The 20,314-nt window shown below is 43.1% G+C and overlaps 1 protein-coding gene across 5 annotated transcripts in view; it reads right to left on the reverse strand.

Moving 5' to 3' along the window:
• Positions 1–20,314, reverse strand: part of EPB41L4B (erythrocyte membrane protein band 4.1 like 4B) — a 149,146-nt gene that overhangs the window by 58,703 nt on the left and 70,129 nt on the right. For 4 of the 5 annotated variants that reach the window (XM_031014791.3, XM_031014792.3, XM_055351791.2 and 1 more), the window contains exons 14-15: positions 17,785–17,818; positions 13,660–13,724 (exon numbers count right to left, since the gene is read on the reverse strand). In XM_031014791.3, coding sequence (XP_030870651.2) covers positions 13,660–13,724; positions 17,785–17,818 — 99 coding nt within the window. Of the gene's footprint in view, positions 1–10,182; positions 11,840–13,659; positions 13,725–17,784; positions 17,819–20,314 lie in introns of those variants that run through there. The other variant, XM_031014795.3, reaches the window with a different exon arrangement.

Here is a 20,314-nt window from a genome sequence, read left to right on the forward strand (position 1 = left end):
AAGTAGTGTGTTTTTACAGCAGATGGTGTCAGCCAGAATCATACCTCTGATTGAACACCAGTGCATTAATCATGCTCTTTAAATATTCACAGAGCAAAAAACCCCAAAATCTAACATTTTTGAGTGCCCAGTACTTTACCATCAGTTAACTTAATCTTCCAACAACCATTTGAAGAAAGGACAATTATTATTATCTTCATTTTATACATAAGGAAAGAGGAGCAGAAAGACCAAGGAGCTTTCCTCAAGTCACGTAGCTAGTAAATGGCAGAGCTGGGATTTGAACCCAGGTAACCTGGGCTCTCTGAATTGCTAGGCAATACTGCTTTGCCATGTGTTTGGAAGGAGCAATCTAATGACAAAAAAGGAACATGCATTGGCACTTAGCTTGGCTTTGCTGCTGTTTGCCTACGTGACCTTAGGTAACTCACTTATCTGGGTGGCAGACACTGCATTTTTGGACATTAAGCATTCGTATGCCAGGAACTACAGCTCAATGAGATAATTTGATCTGTGCCATGTCCGACTGAGAGATAAGAGAAAGTACAATTTACTCATTCTGGTTTCCCAGATAGCTGTCGCTTATTTCAATTTTAATTTGGTAGAGACTAAACAGACTGATATATTGTTACATGTTCTTATTGAATTCAGGGAAAGCATACTATTTGGCAGCAAGTAGAGTCTATATTTGAAACACTGTACTTTTTTCTAATGGATTTTCGAAGAAAATTGTATCGACATCTTAGAAGTGTGATACATTATGAATGTTGCATCTATTAATTAGGGATGATTTCTTATAGCAACTTAGTGGTCTTATATCTAAAAAAAAGACTAGTGAGAAGGTTGACTCTACTTCATCTTTCTTTTCAGAAAAGGTCAAAATTGGCCACATGTGGTGGCTCACGCCTGTAATCCCAACACTGGGAGGCCAATGTAGGCGGATCATCTGAGGTCAGGAGTTCAAGACCAGCCTGGCCAACAATCAGGATGAAAACCCATCACTACTAAAAATACAAAATTAGCTGGGCATAGTGGTGCACGCCTGTAGCCCCAGCTACCCAGGAGAATGAAGTGGGAGAAATGCTTGAATCTGGGAGGTGGAGGTTGCAGTGAGCCAAGATTGTGCCATTACACTCCAGCCTGGGTGACGAGTGAAACTCCATCTCAAAAAAAAAAAAAAAAAAGGTCAAAACTGCATTTTTTGGGTGTAGTTTATTTAGATTCCTTTACAGAGACTAATTGGCCCAAAACTTTTCCAATTTGTATTTCTTTCAAGAAATGTTCCAATCAACTTTGCAAGCAATTCTGATGCTAGCACAGTTGATGTATGAATCCATGCTAGATGGGGAGCTCTTGATCTGATGATGATTAGCTACCTGGAGCCAAAGATGGCATCTTCTTCAACATACCAGCACTGCACAGAAACATAGCAGAACTTTATTCAATTAATTAGTTTTAGTGCATTTAAATTTTAATTCTCCTTAGGTAATTTATCAAATATCTATTCATAAAAGTTGCACTTTTGACATGAATTCCCTACTTGTTCCTAACTACATTATGTAGTCTCTGCAAAACTGCAGATTAACATCCCACATCCTAAGGACTGACAAGAGCCTTTGGGGTTCAGTAGTTCCTGGGTCTGAGTCCTGTGTGAGGTAGGACAGGGTATGTGCTTCCATCTCTGAGTCTGGAATTTTCTTTTGGCAAACAACTATCAAATGATTTCAATAAATAGGTGTAAGCAGGTCCCGACATTTTTCTGCCAGAAAGGCTGTTTTGTTGCAATGCTATTCTTGCTAGGTTTTGCAATGGCTTCCTCATTGTGTGTGTGCCTTCACAGGTGTGCATGTGTGTGCAGTCCAGAGAATTACTATTTCATGAGTTGATTTTTGCTCAGAGGCTCATGACCAAGCTTATTCAATCTTTTTCTTGCCTAAAGAAAAAAAAAATACAAATATAGTCGTTTTGCCTTACAACAGTCACTTCTAATAAGCTAGACTTTCCATTCTGGGTTTCTTTTTTTTTTTGATGGAATATCGCTCTGTTGCCCAGGCTGGAGTGCAGTGGTGCAATCTCGGCTCACTGCAACCTCTGCCTCCCAGGTTCAAGTGATTCTCCTGCCTCAGACCCCCGAGTAGCTGGGATTACAGATGTGTGCCACCACACCTGGCTAATTTTTGTATTTTTAGTAGAGATGGAGTTTCACTATGCTGGCCAGGCTGGTCTCAAACTCCTGGCCTCAAATGATCTGCCCACCTTGGCCTCCCAAAGTGCTGGGATTACAAGCATGAGCCACTGTGCCCGGTCACTTCTGGGTTTCTTACAGATTTTTTTTTATGCGTCTCATTTCTGTGTTCCTGTGCCTTTATTGTTTTTTCAGGTGGCAACAGCATTAACAGACTTTCCCCTAACCACTTCTTTAAATACATCCTCAAACAGTATTATATGAGAGCCCCCAAAGGGACAGTAAGACAAAAATAATCATTGTCACGAAAGCTCAGCTATGAGTGTAAAATAATGTCCACATAGCAGATTCTTTGTCATCCTGTGCACTCTGACAGAGCTACGGCAGACTCAGGCATGAGCTGGGTAGTGTTATTTTTCCACTCCCCAGACGCCATCCGGCTCACTGAATGAATGAAATTAAAACATTATTCATCCTGGAATGCAGTTCAGGTTAGATGAATAAGATGCATAATCTGTTAAGAGTAGGTTTTAGACATTCTAATTGCACAAGACACCAATGTGAGCCAGAGGTGGAGCTGAACACTGGGTACGTGTTTCTAGGGTGATACAGATGAGGATTAATTTATTTTGGTATTCATTAGTGCTTAAAAATTTCCACAAATGATCCTCTCTCTGTTCCCCAATTCTTGCAGGTTTTTCAGAAGCTTATATTATGAACATCCTTAGTTGGCCTCTGAAGCTGTAACACTGATATGAATTTTAAGGGCTTGATGGTTTAATTGCCTTTAATACAGACAGTGTCCATTATTCAGCCAGGGAATGAAGCTGGTTGAGCATTAGCATAGCAACACCTCTTGCTTTTGAGGTCTCAGTGCAGAACGTGGATGTTTAAACCATTCACCATTCAGTAGGGGACGATTAGGAGGTTTCTGTGGGTTTCTTATAACATAAGCCTACAGGGATGTTCCTCTAATTATTCTAATCCTTTTTTAGTGGATGGCCTAGACTACAGCAGTTTTAATATTTTAAATTCTGCAGCCTTTCATCCAATAAAACCACAGGTGACTCTTGGGATGTGGCTGTAATTTCAGTTCCAATATATTGGAACTTTAATTGTAACTAGAAGTCTATCCATCCTTCCTTGGTCAATGCACCAGGGAAATTCATGATGTCTGGGTGGGTATCTAAGAAGCCTGAGTGGAAAGTTCTCAATACCCTCCCAAACAGGAAAGGAAACAGAGATATTCGAAATCAATTCCTTTCCCTTTGCTATCTTTATGTTGCCCACATTCCCTTTTTCAGCTCTGCAGGGCAGTATCATGCTGACTGTTACCTGAATTTCTGGGAACCTACTTTTTTTTTTTTTTTTTGAGATGGAGTCTCGCTCTGTCACCCAGGCTGGAGTGCAGTGGTGTGATTTTGGCTCACTGCAGCCTCCGCCTCCCGGGTTCAAGCGATTCTCCTGTCTCAGACTCCTGAGTAGCTGGGGTTACAGGCATGCGCCACCAGGTCCAGCTAATTGTTTGTATTTTTAGTAGAGATGGGGTTTTGCCATGCTGGCTAGGCTAGTCTTGAACTCCTGACCTCAGGCGATCCACCAACCTCGGCCTCCCAAAGTGCTACGATTACAGGCATGAGCCACCACGCTTAGCCTGGAAACCTACTTTTAAAAAAATGTCTGGTAAATATCAACTCATTCAAGCCTTCCCTTTCCTCACTATTAGAAATGCTAAGATGACATGGTTAATTGTACTTCATCAGCCTGATCTTTATTAAGGAGCATGACTCAAGAATACGGGTTTCAGACGGTTCACAGAAAACATATAACAAACCGTCTTTAGAAAGATTAAAAGGTGCATAGCCTTGTTCACAGAGAATGTAATTAAAACAGAAATTCTGGATTTTACCCATCAGACTAAGTTAAAAAAAAAAAAAGCTAGCAAAGCCTATGATTTGCTTCCTGTGAGGTCACAAAGGCATTGTCATAATTGCTGGGGGTGTCTGTGAGCTGGGGGGAGTATAAACAGGTGGAATATATTTGGAGAGAAATTTCATTAGACAATATCCAACTTAAATATGCACATACCTTTTGACCTGGATGCTACTTCGAGGGAATTTATTCTACAGATCGATTTGTTCGAGTGCACAAACACAAGGTACAAGAATGGCAGCACCACTGTAACTTGAGGGAGTTGATGCAGCTTAAATGTCCATCAATATTGATTGGTTAAATATATGCTCATTTATACATGGAGTAGCTCTAGATTGACAAGGAAAAATGCTAACAATGTTTGCTTCCAAGGAAAACTGGGGAATAAGAAGGTGGAAAGGAAAAGTAACTTTTGGCTATTTGTATTTGAATTTTTACTACTGTTTGTATTATCTATCTTAAAAAAGGCAACAGGCCAGGTGCAGTAGCTCTCCCCTGTAAACCCAGTATTTGGGGAGGCCAAGGCAAGAGGATCGCTTGAGCCCAGGAGTTCAGACCAGCCTGTGCAACATGGCAAGACCCCATCTCCACAAAAATTTTTTAAAAATTTAGCAAAGCATGGTGGTGCATGCCAGCTACTCAGGAGGCTGAAGTGAGAGGATCACTTGAGCCCCGGAGGTGGAGGCTGCAGTGGGCCATGACTGCACCACTGCACTCCAGCCTGGGTGACAGAGACAGACCGTGTCTCAAAAACAAATAAACAAACAAAAACAACAACAAAATGGCAACAAAGCACAGTGGTTCCCTTTTGTTACTAACTTTCCACTCAGTCTCCTAATAGTTAAAATCTTCCTCCAATTCATCTAAGATGAAATCCCAAATTAGACAAGGTGGGAATGGAGCAGACGCTCTGTTTCAATTCTCCAAGCCTCTGAGTCCCAATCGTAGCAGCAGAATGGACTCTCAGCCATCTCACCAATTCTTTACTCTACGCCAATTCTGCCATGTGCAGATGGGAAAGCATTGTCCACATTCTGCCTGGACAGTTATTTCCTAGTATTCTCGGACAGAAATATCATTTCTATTTCTTTTTTCTTTCCTCAAAAGATCCCCATGGTGTTTCTGCTCTGAGTTTGTTAGTTTCAAAGAGACATGTCTTTATATATGTGTTAATGCTCTTACATCTGATCTGTCCTTTGGAACCAAACACCCCTTTCCCTTTCTAAACTTAGAATATACATCTCAAGCCATCAATCTATTAGAAATACCATTTCTTCAGCTAGACTTTTTTTTTTTTTTTTTTTTTTAAGATAGAGTCTCACACTGTCACCCAGGCTGGAGTGCAATGGCGTGATCTTGGCTCACTGCAACCTCTGTCTCCCTGTTTCAAGCCATTCTTCTGCCTCAGTCTCCCAAGTAGCTGGGACTACACAGGCACACACCACCACGCCTGGCTAGTTTTTGCATTTTTAGTGGAGACGGGGTTTCATCATGTCGGCCAGGCTGGTCACGAACTCCTGACCTTGAATGATCCACCTGCCTTGGCCTCCCAAAGTGCTGGGATTACAGGTATGATTCACCACGCCCGGCCTTGAGCTATTTTGAATCTCTTTGGCCTGTTTCTGTCCACATGGACAGCTACAACCTTACGAACCACTAAAAATTCTTACCATCTAGCATCAAACACTGCGCAAAACATCTTTTGTATATAATGCCATTTATTGATAATTCTCTTATCAGTGAGATACTGGTAAATTCCATCTGGGGATGAGGAAAATGAGGTGTCCAGAAGAAATTGGCCAAAGGTCCCATGGCTAGTAAGTGGCAAAGCTGGGATTCAAATCGTGTGAGATTCCAAAGCTTTCACACTTCACCTAATCAGAGAACTATGGGGCTCTTGTCCCTTGACAAAACCAGACCACCACACTGTGGACCCTTTAATCCTTCTCTCATCTGGCTGGCAATGTCTTGCCATTTTACTTCTGCAAACTTCCATCTGTTTCCCAGTCATGGGCTCCAGTCTTAGCCCAGGTGCTTAGACTGGTGTATACACACGCCCTGTCCTTCTCCAACAGCTGGAATTCACTAGTCCCTTGCTTCTGAAGTGGGAAGGGAGGGCAGAACACAGACTTGGTTTGATAGATTGCAGGGGGCCGGTTAATGATGAAATTAAAGCCATATAAAGAACCACTAGAATGCTCACATTTTTCTGCTTCACCTTGGGCCTAAGGAAGTGCATAGCTTTGCTGAGCAGACAGATCTAGTTACTTATTATGATGTGTCCATCCATTGACTTAACATTATTCCTATTAAAAAAAAAAAAAGAGTTGACCTCTACTGAGAGTTAAAATTGAGGCATTAAAATAACGATGAACACAAGCAGATAAGTAGCTTTGCTTTCCCAAAATGAAAAGCAAACCTGGACTGCCCACCTCAGGCTGTCCTGGGCTGTTAAAATGCAGGATCTTGGGTCTTACCACTGACCATTTAGAATGCCACAATCCACATTTTTAGTAAGTTGTCCAAGCCATTCTTTAGCTCACTAATTTTGGCAGAAGTGGGCCTATTTGCAGAACTATTGAGGATTTCTTTTGCTAAGGCTTAGCTGAATGTCCATTTTACATGTTTGTCTTTTTGATATCCCCAGGGTTTCTTACAATGTGCCATTTCTCATGTGCAAGGGACCTTTAACAGTGACTTGCTTTTTCTCTCCGCCCCCTTATGCTTCGCCTCTGCATCTGTCCACTGCCTCCTGTAGCGAGAGAGTGGAAGCAAATCATCCTAGACCAATGTAGGGTATTTTCCTGGTACGTTTGGAAGACTTGGTCAGCCAGGGAATTGATTTAGAACTCTTAAGTTTGGGAAATACTGATCCGAAGGGATCAATATGGCTGTTCAGGGAGTTCTTTAATGAGCTCAGATTTTAAAGGACTAGTTAAAAGCTGTAAAGTCAAGGGCAACAAAAAGACTCTGTCATTACTTGTGTTCAGAGCGGGACCCAGGAGGCTGGAGTCACTGACCTGGAAGGATGGTGCAATATTAACAGGCAAGAAGGACTGAGAGGAATTCCCACACTGTCCTTATTCCTCCATCTTTGTGGTTAAGGAGAACCATCTTCAATAGAAATGGTAGACCAATAAATGAAATAGGCAAAAGGGTTTTGAAGACCAAGGTAATTAATTACCTGGCAGGATTGAGAGACTTCTGGCATGAATTACATCAATCAAATGACAACTGTCAATACACTGTTGGATGTTCTGAGGGACCACAGAAACATGAATAGATGACAAACCAGTACATACCCGAGTTCCAAAATGTAAAAGTTAATTCCATTAGTTATGGAATAGTGAGTGTGGTTTTACTGTCAAGTAATATTCCAGAAGACATTGTTCATTTGTGAACTCTTTGGAAGGAAGCCATAGAGTGGACCGTCTCAAATAAGCAGTGGTTCATTAAGAATAATGTCCAATCTCTGCTTCTTTGAAAATGGGACTACTGCTGAATGATGCCTGTGCGGACAGGATTTTTAGACTGGGGGAGGGGTGGTAAGGTGTGGAGAGGGTTACTAGACCACTGGAGGGGGTGTGTTTGGGGAGAAGGCAGTAAACAGCGTTATTAGATCACAGGTGATGGAGATGAACAAGGTTACCAGCCCTGGTGTGTGTGAGTGGGAGGTATGGACAGTTATGACTGGTAGTGGTGATGGTGGAAGGAACATGGTTACCAGGCCACACTGGTGGGGGCTGTATGGACAGTTAGCTACCTACTGGTGTGGTGGTAATGCAGATGGACAGGGGTTACTAGATGGCTGGAGGGAGTGGATGGCTCTCTGGTTAGCAATTAGATTTCAGTGGAGTGAACTGTTCAACGTCATCTAGCAGTCTCATGGAGATGTGCAAATGGTGGGATGAAGGGTGAGAGGCAAGAGAGCACTGTGGTTGAGACCATAGGCTCTGGAATACAGGCTGCTTGGTTAAACTCTAAGCCTGAGCTTCCCTATCTATGAAAAACAGGATACTACCCATCTCACAGAGTGGTCAGGAAGTGAAGTGACACATGCAAAGCCTAGCATTAGATGACTGGCCCCTATATATTAGTGCAGATCAATGTCTACCTACCGGGGTTTCCAATGTCACGTGGCTGGACTTTCTTCTGCCCTGTACAGCATGATACCAATGCCTCAAACGAGAACACAGTTGACACACTGGGTAATATTCAGATGATGAAACTGAATCTAGAAGTCACATGGTGGTCAGTGTCCTATTCACAGTATGATGCCCCCATACTGGATAAGGTTGTTCAGATACCTTCAGACCAGCCCAGAGATGATGTATTATTGCCTGTTATCTGGTTAGACATCTCCTTTCAAATTAATGTGGAATAATCCATTTGCTGAGCAGACATTCATTGAGCACCTGCTATCTGTCAGGTGCTGGGGAACAAAGGCAAGTAAGACACGAAGCTCAGATTGATGCAGTGTACAGGTTTCAGGATGAGATAAACAAAAGAGCCCATTTTAATACAAAGCTGTAAGTGCAATGTTGCTATAGATGGGGGTAGAAAGGGAGGGGGTTATTACTGGAACACAGAAATTAACCCAATTTGCAGAGGTGGGGCCGTCAAGAGTCCCTGGGAGAAGATGTCTGGGCAGAGGCAGACATTGAGCAGGAGTTAGGGGAAGGGATGGGAGTGACAGAATTCTAGGCAGAAAGAACAGTATTTGCAAAGGCACAGATGTGAGTAACAGCAGGGTGTGGCACATGCCAGGAACCACAAGCAACTTGGCATTGAAGGATTTTCAACAGTAGGGTGAGAAATGGAGGATATATGCTAGAGCATGAGGATGGAGACATGGAGTGGGGAATTCCACTGAGAGGCCCTTGGACTTCATCCTCAGGGTAATGGCAAGCACTGCAATGGCACAGGCCGACTGTGTTTTAGAAAGATCACTCTAGTGACTGGGAGGAGCATGAGCTTGTCAGGAGCAACTGGAGTCAGGGAGATCAGGAAGGGCACCTCTGAGCCAGAGGAAAGATGCTCCTATGGGATCCATGCCAGTAAGAAGACAGAGGAAAGCCCAAGTATGAATACCAAGGCAGAGGTGAACAGACCTACGTACTGTTTGGATATGGGTGGCAACAGGGAGAAGAGTTGTAGATGATGTATACGTTCTTACTGCGGGTAAAAGAGGGAACTGCGGGTAAAAGAGGGAATTCAGGCAGAAGAAAAGTTTTGTGGGAGGAGGGTAAAAGATGATCGATTTGATTTTTGATAGGTGGAGTTTGACGTGTACACAGGATACCCAAGTTGAAATGTCAGTCCAAAAGTTCACAGGACAGTCTGGGCTACAGAGGATGGTTTCAGAGTCAACAGCATAATAAAATCATGACAGAATGAGAAGACTTGGGTAGACTGTGGTGAAAAGAGCAGTGAGCCGAAGAAAGACCTTTAGAAAACACCAACAGGTAATAGGATGGCAGAAAAGGAGGCTGTTAAGACTGAACTGGTCAACTGCTGTAGAGAAAGGTCCACTGAGTTAAGGAATGAAAAGTGTACACTTCATTTAACAATCAGGATGTCATAAGTATGCATACTGGTGAGGCTTCTTGGTTGCAGACAACTGAAACCACTCAAGTTACTTTAAGCAGAGAGGTATTTATTAGAGGGTATTATATGGCATACACAATTTCCAGGAGCCCACAGATAAGGGTTTGGATGCCTTCCTGCCAGGAAGAGCACAAGTAGCCAGGACAAACACCCACCTTTACAGGACTATTACTGAGGAAATCCCACTGCCACCACTTCTCTCTACTCAGCACCTGTGACAGGCAGGACAACCTTCACCAGAGTTGCCCCAGATGAAGAAAGGCATCAGCTGCTGTGCCTATAAGATCCACTCTTGCCAAGAGCAGCCTCATTCTAGTATGATCTTGCTCCACCCACCTAACTGAATGCTCACCTTCAGACTTCCCAAAGCCAACTGTTCTGTTACCAAGGTCATTCACAAATGAGACTTCTGCATAGCAACAAGAATCAATTTAAAAAAAATGAAGATGGAGTCAAAAAAAAAGCAAGAATAATCTTTATTCCTTGGAAACACATTTGTAAAAATGCTATCAATAAGATGAAAAGATTCAGAACACATTTATTTGTATGTAGCACATACACTGAGCATCAGAACGTCTGCTAAAATGGAATACACCTGTAAACAAATGCCTTAGGGAGAGTTTATAGGTAGTCAGCTCCACTGTGCAAGGTATGCAGCTGATACCTTCTTGCTGAATAGATTTTTGCAGTAGCCAAAAAAGATCAGATTTTAGTAACAAAGTATCTCAAAGGATGTCAAACATTTTTTAGACGGCCTAACATGGGCAAAATTACAATTACATATACAAAAATGGCACAAGAATCAACTGATTTCACAGAAATACTAATAAAACATTTCAGGTCTATTATTAAGAGAAAAAAATGTTTGACTCAGGGCTTGAAATGGGGGAAATAAATATTTTGGTACAAGCTTTAACCTAAAAGACAACATATTGATTTCTGGTTCTACCAACAGACTAGGGCAACAACCATCTCATCCTACTCTACAGAATGCTTTGGCACAACTTCAAGAAAACCTTATATGCTTTCATTTGAGCCATAAATTATCTTGATTGCACGTTGCTTTTTAAGAGTGAAGTCTAGGGTAAAAACCAATCCCCCAATTCTGACAGTGTGTATTCACAATTATGTCTTCTGAAATCACGCAAGTTAGCAGCACCAATCATTAAGACATTAAAAATTATTCCCATACTTGAGCAGCAAATTCGATCAAAACAAATGCTATGCAATTTAAGATTAGTACGACTGCTTAAATTCAAAGTAGCTCAACTGCTTTAAGATGTGAAATTCAAAGTCCCCCTGTATCTATATAACATCTAATAAGTTATATACTTTATTTAGCTTCTGAAAGGAATAACTCTGTCAAGGAAGTGGGTATTGCAGTTTTCCTTGTGATAAAATTAGTTTGAATGTATGTCCTCAACCTAAACAAAATGAAATGTTAACAAATTGCAGAATTTTAGAGTTGGAAAGGACCTTGGAGATCACTTAGTCCAACCCTCTCTTTTCAGATGGGGAAAATGAGGTCAATGAAGGGGAAATGACTCGTCCAGGCCACACTAGGGAAACTGGACCCTAGCAATCTCAACTTCTATGACAGGAATATATGCTGAGCAATCTTCCCAAGCTCTTCTGGTTTTATTTGCTCCCATTAATTAAATAACAAAGAACATCAGGTACATAGTAACATGATAAACATAGACTTTGACTCCAATTTTAAAATCAGAACATCAATATGATTCCTGAGCCTTTAACTACCTTCATTTTAATGAGAATGCAGTCAACAGTAAATTATGACAAGCTATAGTGGTTTTATCTTCAAATATTTACATGGACACCAAAAACACCTTTCAGGACTACTCCTTAAAGACACTCGTCCAAACACATCCATCCATCTGAGGCCAAGACACTTTTCATGGAATGCAATGAAACTATGAAGGTGAATGGAAGAGAGATGCTTCAGTCTCTCAAAGTGCAGTCATGAGTTTATCTCGATACATCATACTTTGCATCCCTCCTAAGTTCTTCTGGTTCTGGTCGTGGACATAATCAAAATGGCTGTCATCTCCACTGGCCGATGCTTTCCAATGCGACCTGTCATCCTGAAAGGATGGCCTGTTTTGTTTGCAGAGCGAATGGTTAGTGGGAGAATGGAAGAAAATGCAGAAATGTAAGTGAAACAACACAAGCACAAAGGAAATGGGGCAGGGGGAACCATGAGCCATGTGAATGGGGATGGCTATGAATGGAAATGAATGGATTTCCTATGTGAGAATTTTAAAAATTCAGATGCAGATCACCTATGAACTTCCAAGCAGAGCAAGGGTCTGTCTATGGTCAAGTCATCATTTCTCAAAGGGTGTCTCATGGGTCAAGTCCGTCTGGAGAAAGCTAAGTGAAGGTGGAAAATGTTCCATTACTACAGGGCTGCTTGGAGGCATGCCAGCGTGCACCTTGAATGCCTCAGGCAGCATTTGCCAAAAGTGTTGGACTAACAAACTCTGTTTTCATGGGGTATCTTTGTAGAGCTTGAAAATACACAAAATGTTGGGCCCCACCCCATAGATTCTGATCCAGTAGGTCTGGGGTGGGGCTGAGAATTTGCATTAACAAGCTTCCAGATGACACTAAAGCTGCCAACAGCAGGCCCACCCCAGAGAGGCACTGTTTACGGCTTTCCTCAGAAGGCCTGCTGCTAGGCCATACCTCAGAAGGAAACTAACATGATAAAACAGGCAATGATAAGCACAAACTTTTGTAAAAACAATGTTAATTAAAATAGCGTTTCTAGAAATCTCTTCTGTTTCTTATGTCTGAAGAATAAAGCACCTTTGAAACACAGCAAGATTTAGAATTATTACTCCACTAACCTAATCTGCTTTAAAAAGTTAAGTGACTACCAAGTGTTTATAAACAATCACGCTTTGGGGTTACAAAATTCCCCAACAAACTTTTTTTTGGCCTTGCTCTAAGTGGGTTTATTTCCAGCATTTTATTCTCCATACTTTCTCAGAGAAAGGCTAGCAACCTCACCTTTATGCAAACTGAACTTGCCAACTATGTTTCTGAAATAGCTTCACACATAAACACCAATTAAGACTGATCTAAAATTCAAATCTTAAAAGGAACATTTGCTTTCACAAAGCTAGCCTTAAAAAAAAAAACAAAAAAAAAACAAAAAAAAAACCTGTCAAGCCTAACTATAAACACAGTCCAGCAGATGCCAGTTGGCTTAGAAAGGATTATGGTAGGTTGGGGCCAAGGTTGGTAAATGGCAGCCCTCGGCCCAATCCCACTGTTTTTCTAAATCAGTTTCATTGAAGCACAGCCATAGCCTCTCATTTATGGATTGTCTAGGGCTGTTTTCAAAGTACAATGGCAGAGTTAAGGAGTTGTGACAGCGACCACAAAGCAGAAGACATTGACTGTCTGATCCTTTACAGAAAAAGTTTATTGACCCCTCAGTTTAGGGAAAAAATATCTATTGCCACAAAAAGCAAACTCATTCCCCCAGCCCACCCCCGCAAAAAAAAAAAAAAAAAAAAAATCCTTAAAAAAAAAAAAAAAAAAAACCCATGACAACAAAATCCCCAAGCTTTCATCACATTTGAAGTAAACAAATTCTCAGGACAGAAAAATGTTACTTAGAAATTTTCAGTAACATCTTGAACACAAAACTAAAAACCAAGAATATATGAGATCAGAATGATTTTAAAAAATCAATTCATTTTTTATTTCACAAAGCATACCTTTGATACATCCACACACATCACTGGCTACCTTTGCTTTGAAAATTTATTCATCTCGGCCATGACAATGCATCCCTTAAGGGTTATTTCTGATGCAGACTTTCTACTCCTAACTAAGCAGAATCTGAACTTTTCTAGAGAAAGGAAAGCTTTCGAAGGTGCAGCTCTGGAAGCACCAGCACTTACCTGACATTTGGAGAGTGAGGATGCCACCGGGGCTGGCTGGGATGGATATTAGGATGATACTGAGGCTAGAAATAAAACACCAAACTTGATTATTTGATGACCTTTTAATTTCAATGGTCCTCATTCGCTTTGTCTGTTCCTGGCATCCACCCGAGGGGCTGGGGGACTAAGAATGGAAAGGCTGTAGACCCTGGCTAGGGGGTGGATGTTTCCCAGGACGATCACGTTTCCCCCTCTGACAAAGGCTGGGGGCTGGAACCCAGCGCCGGTTCTTGCCCTCTCCAGAGGTGGCTCCCTGTGAAGGGGCTGGGAAGCTGCCCTTAGAAGGTGACAACACCGGCCTTGAAGGGGGTCGTCCGGAGTATGAGAGACAAGCTGTATTCATCTTCCTAAGGGAAGAGGCGGAAGGTGTCAGAGAGATGGGGAGAGTGGGAGGCAACTTCTCTCTTCAGAAACAATTTTTGTCATTGCTGAAAATGACAATGACCATGTGGAACAGTTACATCTGCACACAGACAAGGACTGGACAGGGATGCTAAGTGAAGCAGCAGGGCCGTGGGTGAAGGTTTTTTCTTTCTCTCTGGTTTATGCAATAAAAATAATCTTCTAAAATGCAATCCAAAACAAAATACCAAAACAAACAAAACCATCCAGAGCGCTTATCATCCTGATAAAACGGGAGGGAGGAAGGGAGAGAGTTCGAGAAGAAGGGATGAAGGGAGGGAGGGAAGGAAGGCAGGTAGGGAAGGAGAGAAGAAAGAAAAAGAAGGGAAGGGAAGGAAGAAAGAGAAAGAAGAGAAGGAAGGAGGTTGAAGGTTGTCTTTTTTTTTTTTTTTGACAGAGTCTCACTCTGTCACCCTGGCTGGAGTGCAATGGCAGTATCTTGGCAACCTCCACCTCCTGGGTTCAAGCGATTCTCCTGCCTCAGTCTCCTGGGCAGCTGGGATTACAGGCATGTGCCACCACACCCCGCTAATTTTGAAGGAAGCTGTCCATTTTAAAAAGAGAACACAGACCCTGTACTCACAAACGGACTGAGGTGCAGCCCTAGCCGGCTAGGTAGCAGCCTGCCTTTCCACTTCTGGCCTGCAGAGGGCAGTGGTCCTAGACATCAGCAGAAGTCGGGGCTTCTCAAGGCTCAATCTCCTAAGGGGCAAATTAGGCCCTCCTGACATTTAAGTCACTACAGTCTTGCCACTGTTACTCTTTTAATTATTTCTTCCCCTCCTTCTCAGGATACTTTGCTTAATAAGCAGTGGCCTGCTCTCTGGCACAGAGAATCTCAGCAGTTCTGTTCGTTCCATTTTCATGGACCTGAGACGCCCTCCCTGCCTGTTCTGTATTCAAGCAGCCTTTCCTTTCTCCTTCAAAGACGCCTGTCAGCAAGCAGACTCTGCAGCCCCCGGAAGGACATGCTGCAGGAAAAGGAATCTGGAGAAAATACCTCAGTAGCAGAATCTGGGAGCTGACCAGGGCTTTAGCATCTCCCTGCTGCAATCTCTGCATATTTCTCCTTTAGGGACTACAGAAACCCACAGAGTTTAGATGATTTGCCCAGAGTCTAACTGTTCCAGGTGTTTTGATCACATAGACAGGCCCAGAATGAGGTTCCATTCATTGGCTGTTCAACAATAGGGAAAGGCTGACCTAGAACTGGACCCTCTATGTTTTCCTCTGGCTTTAAACACAACCAAATCAGATTCATCAGAGACAGAGGTGGGAACCTTAGCCACAGACCTGGAAAAAGATTTTGGAAACCTCCTTGGTCTCCTCTGGCAATTTATTCACATTCTCAACTGTCAAGGAGTATTTTAGTGTTAACCCAACTGGTTCTCAACTGGTACGCTCATATCCCTCGGAGGACAACGGGAAATGAATGTGTGCATGTTTGCTTGTCATAGTAACAGAGAAAAGGGAAGCTAATCATCCTGCAATTCCAGGGACAGTCCCAAACAATGAAGAACTCTCCCTCCCCAAATGCCAACAGCGTCCTCATTGAGAACACAGAGATCCATCCTTTGCAGCTGGCTGACCTTGCAGTGCTTGAAATAAGATAAATGCTGCAACACCATCCTCTCAAATACCCTTCACGGTATTCACATGCCAATCAGGCCACTTCTCAGGACGTTCTCTTCCCGGTCAATTTATTCCCAACCCTTGATAGAACACAAGACCTCTAAGACTGGCAAGGTCCAAAGGACCCGTGGTTGCCAATAATGTTGCGATAACAATGCCTAGATGAGTTTCAGTAGATCTGATTTCAACAATCGCCTCGATGTTCACTCTAAGCAGAAAACGCACAGTGAGAACACACCCCAGGGCTATGCGGAGAGGGCACAGGCAGTGCTCAGCTGCTTTGCTTTTCTAAAATTTTTCTCTCCTTCAAGCACTGATCACCTATCAATTACCTGTCTCTACAACTTTTCAGTTACTCATACCTGAAAACCCCTTAACAAAAAACAATCAGTGAATAAGAAGATTCAAGAACCCTGGGCCGGGCACGGTGGCTCACACCTGTAAACCCAGCACTTTGGGAGGCTGAGGCGAGCGGATCACTTGAGGTCAGGAGTTTGAGACCAGCGTGGCCAACGTGGTGAAACTTTGTCTCCACTAAAAATGTAAAAATTAGCCGGGCGTGGTGGCACACACCTATAACCCCAGATGCTTGGGAGGCTGAGGCAAGAGAATCACTTGAACCCAGGATTATTTAAAAATAGAGATGGGGTCTCACTATGTTGCCCAGACTGGTCTTGAATTCTTGGGCTCAAGTAATCCTCTTGCCTTGGCTTCCCAACGTGCTGGGATTACACGCATGAGCCACTGTGGCCAACTCTGAGTTGGTCTTTGAGAGATACTTTAATATACTGATAGGAAGCAAAGGAATTCCAGGCAGACAAACATGGGCAAAGAATGGTGGGAAGAAATTATGGGGCAACAATTATGCAATTCCCTGTGAGTTGAACATATGGAGCGTGATGGGAGTGGTGAGAAATAAATAGAGAAGTTGGAACCAGGTGGTACAAGGCTGTGAATGGCCAGAGAGAGAGCCACCCACAGTGGCTTAGGAAGAATGTGCTTGATCCAGGCTGAGCTGTAAACCACACCTTCCATGCTACCAGGCATGGGTGAGCTGGCAGGTGGCACAGGCCCTGGTTGGCCGTCCTGAGAAACAGCAAGACGCCAGCCATAGAAACGTACCTGTGCTGCTTCTTGCAGGCAATGGGCCTAGCACATCGCCTAGCACAGTGCTTTACAAAGCAGGTTCTAGAAACCATGTATCTATTCGTGTTAATGAGTTCACCACCACCAAAAAATGGTAGGAGTTGAGGCTAGCGTTTTTTTAAAAAGATATGAAGGGGCTGAGGCTAGTGTTTGTCTTTTTAAATAGATGAGTTCTCACTGTGTCGTCTGGGCTGAAGTGCAGTGGTATTCATGATAATGGCTCACTGCAGCCTTGAATTCCTGGGCTCAAGTGATCCTCTCGCCTTAGCTCCCCCAAATAGCTGGCACTACAGATGTACACCACCATGCCAGCTCAAGACTAGTTTTTTTTTTTTTTTTTTTAATCAGGGGTGTGAGAGGGGAGCAATTCGTGAATAATTTGGGGAAACAATAAATTTAAAAAAATAAAACGTCTTTCTTGCAGGATTTCTCAGTACTTTCATACCTCAATGGACACTGTAAAATCCAAGAAGGGGAATGAAAGATGTGACATTTCCCAAACATTTGAACAAAACATCCTTTCCTGGAAGCCCATCTCAAGGGACTCATGTTCCCTAGACCTAAAACACACTTTGACCAAAAGCTGCCTCACTTGAATGCCACTAAGGGGCTGTGTGTGGCCACCCAGAAACTTAAACATATGTCCCTGATGCTTGCCAGTTGACAAGGTTAAGAAAAACAGGCAGTTCAGACGGCCAAGAAGTGGCAGGGGTCAGAAGGAAAGGGCTCTTCTCTTACCATTTTCTCAGAAAAACAAATATTGTTATTATTTTCTCAAAATCTGATTACAAACATGATGACTGCTCATTACGGAAAATTTAGAAACTTTACAAAAACCTTTTTTTAAATTTTATTTTTAAAATTTTCCTTCTTTAAAGAAAACCTTTAAAAGCAGTATCTTACCTGGTAATTATGGACTTCTGGATTTGTTTTAGAGCTAAAAAAAAAAAAAAGAAAAAAGAAAAATAACTTAGGTTGTAGAGTGGCATTATTAATGATTTATTTAACAATCATGAACTATTCCTATGTGTTACATACTCTAATAGGAACTTCCACATAATGACTTTTTTTTGGTTATTGGCTGTTTAAAATGAACATATAACAAGGAAAACCACAGACAGCAGCTTTCACTTGTCCTTTTAGAGCTCACAAACAGAAACAGTAGGAAATATTCCAGAATGCAGTCTCAATGTCATATTTTGGTGACAAAAAGGAGGTCCTGTTTCAGTTGGGCAAACCAAGTAATTTTATTCCCATTTCAGGCCTGCCCTGGCATTGCTGGGAGACCTCACAGCACCAGCACCAGAAGCTCCAGTGATGCGCAGAGCCTCTTCCCACGGCAGGGGGAGGCACCAGTCCCTCCTGAGCATCTCCCACTGGGTACTGTGGTGGCAGCCACATGTGGGTCCCCTTGCTATTAAAACCACTGTCAATAATCTGGCCACCACTTTGGAATGTTCTCTCCAGACAAGACTCTGTACTGGGAACTTCACATCTGTTATTATTTAATCCACACGACAAGGCTATGAGGTCAACAAATGTGACCACCTCGTTTTACAGATAAAGGAACAGTTGCCTAATAGAGAGTTGGGAAACCTGCTCAGGGTCGCCTGACTGGTCAGTGGGAGCCAGGGCTAGAATCAACATCTGCAGAATCCTAAAGCCTGTCTTCTTTCTGCTAAACCAACTTGGCTCTTAGAGGGACTGAGAAAAGGCTCAGGGCTCCTCATCATGATCCTATTTTGATGGAATCTTTTTGTTTTAAGAGATGAGGTCTCACATGTTGCCTGGGCTGGTCCTGAACTCCTGGGCTCAAGCAATCCTCCAGCCTCAACCTCCCAAAGTGCTGGGATTATAGGCATGAGCCACTGTGCTTGGCTGATGGGATCTTAAATGCTAAATATATATATATAGGCCGGGCGTGGTATATATGTGTGTGTGTGTGTGTGTGTGTGTGTGTGTGTGTATATATATATATGGACAGAGCAGGCAATCATTATTGCCAGGAGGTGTGCTTGAAATCAAGTGTTATTGCTGGCTTCTCCAACACTGAGAGGCAAACAGATCATTGTTATAAATCTTGCTTGGGGTCTAAATGGCTCTGTGTTCTGGTTTTCAGGGAGGACCAGTACACAGAGCTAGGCTCTGAGCCAGATCACCTCTGGCTGGACTTCATCAGGTAAGTTAAGCGTTCCGCAAGGTGCTATTTTTCTAGTAGTACCTCTGGAGCCCAGAGCACAATTTCATCCATAGCTCCCATAGCAATCCTACTCACCCCGGGATCCCACAGGCTGTGAAGAGCAATTGAACAGCTGCGAACAGCAGTTATTAGCTCATTTGTTCCTAAAGGGTATATTTATCAGGGCTTTTTTTTGGGGGGGCAGAATTTTTTTTTTTTTTAGTTTGTTTTGGTTCCCAGTGTATAATCTCCACTAGATGCTGGGAGGAAAATGTAATTTTATTAGGGAGAAACAAGCAAAACAATCACTACCTTAGAGAGCAAAGGAAAGAAATTGGGGCTGTAACTTACAAGCCCCAGAGAATTAAAAGTAAGACTCCCCGACAAGCTAAGAAAGGTACAGATACCATTTGGCATACTATCTGCCAGAAGGATCCTAGAAATGGGGTGAATCTAGGGACCTACAACTAACCCATCCAGAATACTGCAACCTCCTCCCACCCTCCGGGGCAGGGGGCGACACAGAGCAATTCAACAGGACCCCTAAGCCCCTTCATCAGATGCTGAGAACAAAACCCAGAGACAAAAGGCAGAATGACGCTGAAAGTAGGATTTGGAATCAGAGATGCGAGGTTGAGTTTCCAGCTGTGTAATATGAGGGACCAGCTGTGTTCTCTAGAACCCTGGGTTCCTTGAAGGTGCCCTGGAGCTACGGGGTGGGAGGAGTGGCAGAAGAGCAGGCAGGAACTGGCCTCTCCCTCCCTACTCGGCTTCATCCGGAGGACCTCCACATTTGTCTGTTCTGTATTTTGGGCTTTGACATCAGGTTTCTTCTAGAGGGTGAAAATCAGAGGGTAAAACAGTTTGGAAAAACACTGATCTGGCCCAACCTCCTGATTTGCAAAAAAGAAAACGGAGGCCCAGAAGTAGGAAGGCCTAAGTCTCCAGAGCTGGGTTAGAGCACAGCTGGTACCTGGAGGGAGGGTTCCTGATGCCTCAGCCAGGGCTCTCCTCACTCACCGGGGTATCTGCAACCCGCTCCACCCCGTGCCACGTTTTGCCAACTGTCCTGACTGATAGTGCATGGCACAGTCAAGCTGTGCCCATCTCAAAGACCACCCTCTCAGCCGCCTTGAGACCTGCGCCTGGGATGACTGAGAGCCTAATGAACCTGGCCTACCTACCAGCGGCTGCAGTTCAGACCAAAGGTCCAAACAATGCAAGTCTGTGGTTCTCTCACATGACAGCTTGTCT

Source organism: Gorilla gorilla, chromosome 13 (assembly GCF_029281585.2).
Source record: "Gorilla gorilla gorilla isolate KB3781 chromosome 13, NHGRI_mGorGor1-v2.1_pri, whole genome shotgun sequence".
Classification (NCBI taxonomy): Eukaryota; Metazoa; Chordata; class Mammalia; order Primates; family Hominidae; genus Gorilla; species Gorilla gorilla.